At 36.5% G+C, this 8,204-nt stretch overlaps 1 protein-coding gene across 1 annotated transcript in view; it reads right to left on the bottom strand.

The window, feature by feature from the left end:
* LOC107633507 (probable serine/threonine-protein kinase PBL1) overlaps window positions 1-7,653 on the bottom strand; it is a 23,166-nt gene extending 15,513 nt beyond the window's left edge. The window contains exons 1-4 of the mRNA XM_016337126.2: window positions 6,714-7,653; window positions 6,024-6,281; window positions 5,652-5,771; window positions 5,205-5,546 (exon numbers count right to left, since the gene is read on the bottom strand). Of these exons, the coding sequence (XP_016192612.1) occupies window positions 5,205-5,546; window positions 5,652-5,771; window positions 6,024-6,281; window positions 6,714-7,340 (1,347 nt within the window). The 5' untranslated portion in view covers window positions 7,341-7,653. The remainder of the gene's footprint in view (window positions 1-5,204; window positions 5,547-5,651; window positions 5,772-6,023; window positions 6,282-6,713) is intronic.

Raw genomic sequence — 8,204 nt, 5'->3', positions numbered from 1 at the left:
ACCAAGAGCATTCCATCCTCCTCCATGAAATTAGGGAAGACCAAAGAACCATGAGAGAGGAACAACAAAGGCAAGGAAGAGACATTGAGGAGCTCAAGCACTCCATAAGATCTTCAAGAGGAAGAACAAGCCGCCATTACTAAGGTGGACCCATTCTTTAATTTTCTTGTTCTTTATTTTCCTATTTTTTGAATTTTTATGCTTATGTTTATCTATGTTTGTGTCTTTATTACATGATCATTAGTGTCTAAGTGTCTATGCCTTGAAGCTATGAAAATGAATCCATCACCTTTCTTAAAATGAAAAATGTTTTTAATTGAAAAAGAAAAAGAAGTGCATGAATTTCAAATTTTAAAACAGTTTAATTATTTTGATGTTGTGGCAATACTATTGTTTTTCTGAATGAATGCTTGAACAGTGCATATTTTTGAATTTAATTGTTTATGAATGTTAAAATTGTTGGCTCTTGAAAGAATGATGGGAAAAGGAGAAATGTTATCTGATGATATGAAAAATCATAAAATTGATTCTTGAAGCAAGAAAAATCAGTGAAAAGCTTGCAGAAAAAAAAGGATATATGCAAAAAAAAAAAGAGAAAAGAAAAAAAAAGAAAGAGAAAAAAGCAAGCAGAAAAAGCCAATACCCCTTTAAACCAAAAGGCAAGGGTGATAAAAAGGATCCAAGGCTTTGACCATCAGTGGATAGGAGGGCCCACAGGAATAAAATCCTGGCCTAAGCGGCTAAACCAAGCTGTCCCTAACCATGTGCTTGTGGCGTGAAGGTGTCAAGTGAAAACTTGAGATTGAGCGGTTAAAGTCGTGGTCCAAAAGCAAAAAGAATGTGCTTAAGAGCTCGGACACCTCTAATTGGGGACTCTAGCAAAGTTGAGTCACAATCTGAAAAGGTTCACCCAGTTATGTGTCTGTGGCATTTATGTATCTGGTGGTAATACTGGAAAACAAAATGCTTAGGGTCACGGCTAAGACTCATAAAGTAGCTGTGTTCAAGAATCAACATACTTAACTAGGAGAATCAATAACACTATCTGGATTATGAGTTCCTATAGAAACCAATCATTTTGAACTTCAAAGGATAAAGTGAGATGCCAAAACTGTTCAGAAGCAAAAAGCTAAAAGCCCCGCTCATCTAATTAATACTGATCTTCATAGATATTTTTGGAATTCATTGTATATTATCTTCTTTTTATCCTATTTGATTTTTAGTTGCTTGGGGACAAGCAACAATTTAAGTTTGGTGTTGTGATGAGCGGATAATTTATACGCTTTTTGGCATTGTTTTTAGTATGTTTTTAATATATTTTAGTTAGTTTTATTATGTTTTTATTAGTTTTTAAATAAAAATCACTCTTCTGGACTTTACTATGAGTTTGTATATTTTTCTGTAATTTCAGGTATTTTTTGGCTGAAATTGAGGGACCTGAGCAAAAATCTGATTCAGAGGCTGAAAAAGGACTGCAGATGCTGTTGGATTCTGATCTTCCTGCACTCAAAGTGGATTTTCTGGAGCTACAAAAGCCCAATTAGCGCGCTCTCAATTGCGTTGGAAAGTAGACATCCTGGGCTTTCCAGCAATATATAATAGTCCATACTTTGCCCAAGATTTAATGGTCCAAACAGGCATTCTAAGTCAGCTCAAGAATTCTGGCGTTTAACTCCAAACTGGCACAAAAGCTGGCGTTTAACTCCAAGAAAAGTTTCTACACATGGAAGCTTCAATGCTCAACCCAAGCACATATCAAGTGGGCCCAGAAGAAGATTTCTGCATTAATTACTGGTTTCTGTAAACCCTAGGCTACTAGTTCTCTATAAATAGGACCTTATACTATTGTATTTTGATCTTTGGACATCTTAGGGGATCTTTGGACGTTTAGTCCCTAGACCTTGGAGGCTGGCCATTCGGCCATGCTTACACCACTATCACTTTTGTATTCTCAACGGTGGAGTTTCTACACACCATAGATTAAGGTGTGGAGCTCTGCTGTTCTTCATGAATTAATACAAGTACTATTGTTTTTCTATTCAACTAAAGTCTATTTCTTCTCCAAGATATTCATTCGCACCCAAGAACATGATGAATGTGATGATTATGTGACACTCATCTCCATTCTCACCTATGAACGCGTGACTGACAACCACTTCCGTTCTACATGCAAACAAGCTTGAATGTGTATCTCTTGGGCTTCTAATCTCAGATTGGAACCTTCGTGGTATAGGCTAGAATTATTGGCGACCATTCCTGAGATCCGGAACGTCTAAACCTTGTCTGTGATATTCTGAGTAGGATCTGGGAAGGGATGGCTGTGACGAGCTTCAAACTCGCGATTGTTGGGCGTGTGACAGACGCAAAAGGATCAATGGATCCAATTCCAGCATGATCGAGAACCGACAGATGATTAGCCGTGCGGTGATAGCATGCGTAGAACATTTTCACTGAGAGGACGGGAAGTAGCCATTGACAACGGTGATGTCCAACATAAAGCTTGCCATGGAAAGGAGTATGAATGATTGGAAGAAGGCAATAGGAAAGCAGAGGTTTAGGAGGAACAAAGCATCTTCATACGCTTATCTGAAATTCCAACCAAAGAATTACATAAGTATCTCTATCTTTATTTTATGTTTTATTTATCTTTTAATTATCAATTTTCCATCATCATCCGAATTAGCCTGACTGAGATTTACAAGGTGACCATAACTTGCTTCAAGCCGACAGTCTCCGTGGGATCGACCATTACTCACGTAAAGTTTATTACCTGGACGACCCAGTGCACTTGTTGGTTAGTTGTGCGGAATTGTGACAAAGTGTGATTCATGTTTAAGAGCTCCAAGTCCTTTGGCGCCATTGTTGATGATCACAATTTCGTGCACCAAGCGCTACGTTACTTCTTTTAACTTTTTCGTGACTTCAAGCTTGGGGAGGAAGCTTGTGCTGTCCATACACAAGGAGTAGCACTCAATGAGTTAATTGAGTGCTCACTTAGTGAACGCTATACCAAGAAGTTTGGCACGAGGCTTGACACAAGGAACCAGTGAGCGTTGCGTTATCTTTTTTAACTCAGCACTCCACTGGAGCATGGCTCCAACCCATTTTCAAACAAGTGCCTCATGACGCATGGCACCAACACCATCCGGATTCACTCTCATTTAAGTCCAAAGCAAGCAAAGCCCATTAAACATGACTCAAAGGTACACAGAGAAGCTAGATTAGGAATTTCATTTGTAATTTGTTTTCAATTTCAATTTCATTTTCATTTGCCTATATAAAGGCATCAATTTCATTTCATTAGAAAAGGCTGACTCTGCTAGAGAGCATTAGGAGTATGGTAGAATAGAAAATCCTCTTTGAAACACTTTTAATTTTTCTGCACTGTTACATTTCAAGTATTGAATTCAATATTGGCTTATGCAAATTTCAATTTCATTCTCTGCTACAATTTCCTTTTCTGCTACGATTCTCTTCTGCAATTTCACTTTCTACAATTTTTTATTTGAGCTTACTGTGATCTGATTTACTTTTCTGTACTTTTGTTCCTCCGTACTTTATATTTGAGCTACTGTGATCTGAATTTAAATTTTCATGCACTTTGAATTTCCTGTCACTTGTTCTCAAGATCTCTTTGATTGCTTGCTTCATTGCTTTCTTTAATTTTCAGCACCTAGCCCCCTTTATATTTGATGCAATTTACCTTTCTTGCCATTTAAGATTCTGTCAATTTACATTTCTTGCTCTTTAAGATTCTGCTCATTTACTTTCTGCAACTTTAAATTCACTGCTATTTACATTCTGTTGCTTCAATTTCACTTCGATGTTAGCTTGACTAGAGTAATCACTCACTAAAGTTGCTTGATCCATCAATCCCTGTGGGATCGACCTCACTCTAAGTAAGTTATTACTACTTGATGCGACCCAGTACACTTGCCAGTGAGTTTGGTGTTGGAATTCTGATTTCCACCCATCAAAAAGCTCTTCATTGAGATTATGAATCTGTTCTCGCAAATCAGGAACATAATTTTGATTTCTTGGTGCTCTTCCAGATACAGAATTGGTAGAAGTGGTTCCAGACTTGATATAGCTAGAAAAGAATGACCCTTTTCCGTAAACTCAATTCTTCTTTTGCCCACTACACACTTCCTCCCAAATCAAGTTTTCATCAATTGGTTGTAGCTCCATTCCCTGTGCTTGAGCCTAGGCATGTTGAGCCTGAACTTCTGCCAACTTTTTTATAAACTTCTCCTGTTGCACAATGATTATATAAATTATATTATTATTATTAAGACAAATAGCCATGCATATCACAGTGCAGCAAATGCAGATTATAGAAAACCAAGCTGATGATTCTGTTGACTTTTGTAATTGAGATAAGCTTCTTCAACAAGGTTTAGATTACAGAGAAGTAAAAAGATTCATTTGATGATGGGTTGGTATTTGGTAAACCCAATCCACACTAACTTATAACCCAAATATACAAAGTAAGTGTGACATGGTAGATGGGCGTATTCAAGACTCTAACATAGTATCCTGTGCTAATCATATCATCATATATATCAAAGAAAGAAAAATAATTGAAAATAAAAATAAGAAAGAGAAAGAGAAAGAGTGAGGGACACAGAAAGATAGATAGGTGGTGTGTGTTCTTTGCATGCAATGGCCATGTGCACGCGCATATGTTGTGGGGTGATCAATGAAAGTGAATACACCTTCAATTCATGCATCATCATATCCCACCATATGCCATATATATCCATCATTATTATCATTGTTTGCTACTACCAATATTCATCATACATATATCTATAATCTCTTATTCTCTTATTTTTGGTAGAACCATTTCTATAAAAAAAATTTAACTCGTTAGATAAATGATGATAACTACTTATATATTTAATATTTTTTTTGTGGGACAACAAAATTAAATTCTACATATTTTCATAATATATATATATATATATACAAATTCTGATATTATATCATGATATTTTTTAATTAAATATCATACATATATCTTATTCTCTTATTTTTGGTAGAACCATTTCTATAAAAAAAATTTAACTCGTTAGATAAATGATGATAACTACTTATATTACTTATATATTTTTTGTGGGACAACAAAATTAAATTCTACATATTTTCATAATATATATATATATATATACAAATTCTGATATTATATCATGATATTTTTTAATTAAATCCTGTATCATTTTGAGGTGCTTGACAACAGTCCTCATGGTTGGTCTTTCGGACGGCTCCTTCTGAAGGCATCTTTGGGCAATGTCAGCTACAGTTCTCGCCGCTTTGGAGGGAAAGCGACCCTTCAGTTGAGGATCCATAATCAATGAGAGTCGATAATCATCGGCTAGGAAGGGACGGCTCCACTTGACCAAATTTCTCTCTTCCTTGGGGTGACGACTATCCAGATTCTTTCTTCCAGTAAGAAGCTCTAGAAGAAAAATTCCAAAACTCCATACGTTGCTTTTTGGTGTGAGCATTCCTTTTTCCAGTGTCTCCATTGATAGGTTGCCAACAGCCTGTAAAATAACTAAATTCATTAATACATTATACAGGAACAAATTTAAGGGAATATTTCATCCAGACCAACTGAATCAGAACAACGTTTAAGTCAAAGGACCTACGGATGAACTGCTCGATATCTCTTCCTCGGGAAGTTGTCCAACGCAACCGTACCCTGAAAGCTTGGCACTGAAATCTTTGTCTATCTGTATGTTAGCTGTTGAGAATTCATTATACATTGCCTGCAGATATATAAATTGGCATATCAGCAACCATATCAATTTGCCATTTAACTGAGAACTGTAATACACTAAAATGCCGTTAGAAAGAAAATATCAATCACAATTCATCCTAGAAATAATTCATTTCAGAAAGCAAAATTACTCAGGCACTGTGGTACTCGCGTCACGATATCTAAAATGCACATGCAGATACAAGAGGCAGACAAGACCACACAGGTTTCTTCAGTTTAATGTATTCAATTCGGCAATTACCTGAAAAGGCCCTTCTTCATGCAAGAAAGTAAGACCTTGTGCAGCACATATAGCGATTTTCATTCTTGTGTTCCAATCAAGAGACGGGCCATCAGATCTCACGTACAACAGGCGGTCCAAGCTTCCATGGTATAGCCTCTCATAAACCAGCATTCTTTGTTCCTTACCTTCACGCGCATGAAACCCTAGCAATTTACAGAGGTTTGGATGCTGCAAAGATGCTATAGTATTGACCTCACTTATGAATTCCTTTAAGCCCTGAAAGAAGAAACACACATTAAGATCACTACACAGAAACACGTTCTTTTTGTGGTAATAATGGGAATTAATAAAAAACCTCGCAATATAAACTAACACGAACTGACAATTATGTTTTCAACTAGCAAGGTATTCAGCATTTAACAAGGGTTTCTATTCAAAATTTCAAATGCATGATCAATAGAGGCCAGGATGATGAATAAGGCCAACATTGCTCAAAAACAAGTTGGATGGGTCAGCTAAACTTTGAAGAATATGAGCCTAACACATAATACAATTCATATATGGAAAAATATGGCCATTCTCAGATAATACGTAAGGCATTTTTTCTCCATAGTGTTGATTATCATGACGTTCATTCAACAATCACTATGCATAGGATAAACAACAAATGAAACTTAAGTGATACAATTTAAATAAATAAATAATTACCTGATTTGATGGGTGTAGACGCGTGACAGTGGCTTCAAACTTCTTTGAGCTTGAAGAAGAATCATCGCCAAAGGAAGCTTTATATATGGTGGAGGAAAGGCATTCCGACATGCATCGATCTAAGGAGAAATTGAGGCAAGCAGCTGCAATTTCCTCATACTGAAAGTTTCGAAGTGACCCTGTAGGTGGAAGCGGCAAAGGTCCAGAAGAATTTGGAGGAACATTAGCTGTCACTGACTTAAAGCTGCCCATTGCGTTCAATGAACTGCCACCCTTAGGAGATGGAAGCGGTAAAGGTTGTGGGCTAGACAAATGCTGCTCCTTCATTGATCCTCCTCCTCGGTGTCTCAACTCTTCTTGTTCCTCATACTCAACCGAAGCTAAAGCATCTTGTTCCGCTGTGTCAAGAGTTGATGGAGCAGATAATGCTCTTGTTCTATTGTAAGTCATTTTACTAGGTTGAATGGGTTTAACTCTTGTCCTAAAACTAGGAGGTGCAGATTGGAGCGTGCGAGTATGAGGTTCAGGCAATATTGTAGGTACATGCTCACTGTGGCTTACTCGTTTTACATATGCAATTTGGTCATGCTTTTTCTTCTTGCTTTTCAAAACAGTAAAACACCCCATCCTTTGTACAGGTACTAGGTTGTTCTATAGAACTACTTTGCTTATGTCTGCAAAAAGCAAAATAAAAAAGCAAATAAATAAAATATAACCAAAAACTAATTTAATGTGGTTCAACAGCATATTGTTTGACAATCACAAGAACCAAATCTAGTTTAACAGGATAGAGTTTGGTGCATGGATTAATCAATGAAATAGTGTTACCATCACAAACACCATTGTTCCACAACCCACAACAAATGATGCTGGCATGCATTATGCAAAGGCATAGTTTGGCACCTAATTTTGATTCTCTCAAATTAAAAGGGACTAAGCATAAAACATTTTCCGATCAACATATATTATTTCTAAATTACTAATATATATATATATATATATATATATATATATATTCAAGTGGCAGCATGTCATTAATTTAACATTTATGCTATATCTCACATGAGTGTCTTGAGAGCGCTTGTCCACCCATTTAGACTTGTCACTTTTAAGTGTGTGGGTTTCTTTGAAGACCTCCTCGTGGGTTGGTGTACGACCCAACTGCTTCTTCTGTTCCACATAAAACACAAAATAAGAAAAATTTTACATAAATAGATGTCTATTAAATAAGATCTAAAGCCACTTAAATTATATTACCATCCTCTCTATAGTTGAGCTCAATGGAATAGAACCACCGCAATAGACAGAACCACCTAAGAGTGATGCTCGATTCTTCCTTGCTTTTTTCCTTATATTTTTCCATTTCTGATCTGTTTCCAGTAACTTTCCAACACATTTTTGTAAGCAGGAATTAGCCATTCGTGGGTTGTATCCACACCCTCACAGATATTTGACATCATTTGGCTAAATCGCTTACTTGTCCTATACTTG

This window comes from Arachis ipaensis, chromosome B03 (genome assembly GCF_000816755.2).
Source record: "Arachis ipaensis cultivar K30076 chromosome B03, Araip1.1, whole genome shotgun sequence".
Lineage (NCBI taxonomy): Eukaryota > Viridiplantae > Streptophyta > Magnoliopsida > Fabales > Fabaceae > Arachis > Arachis ipaensis.
This window is presented reverse-complemented; position numbering and strand designations above follow the sequence as displayed.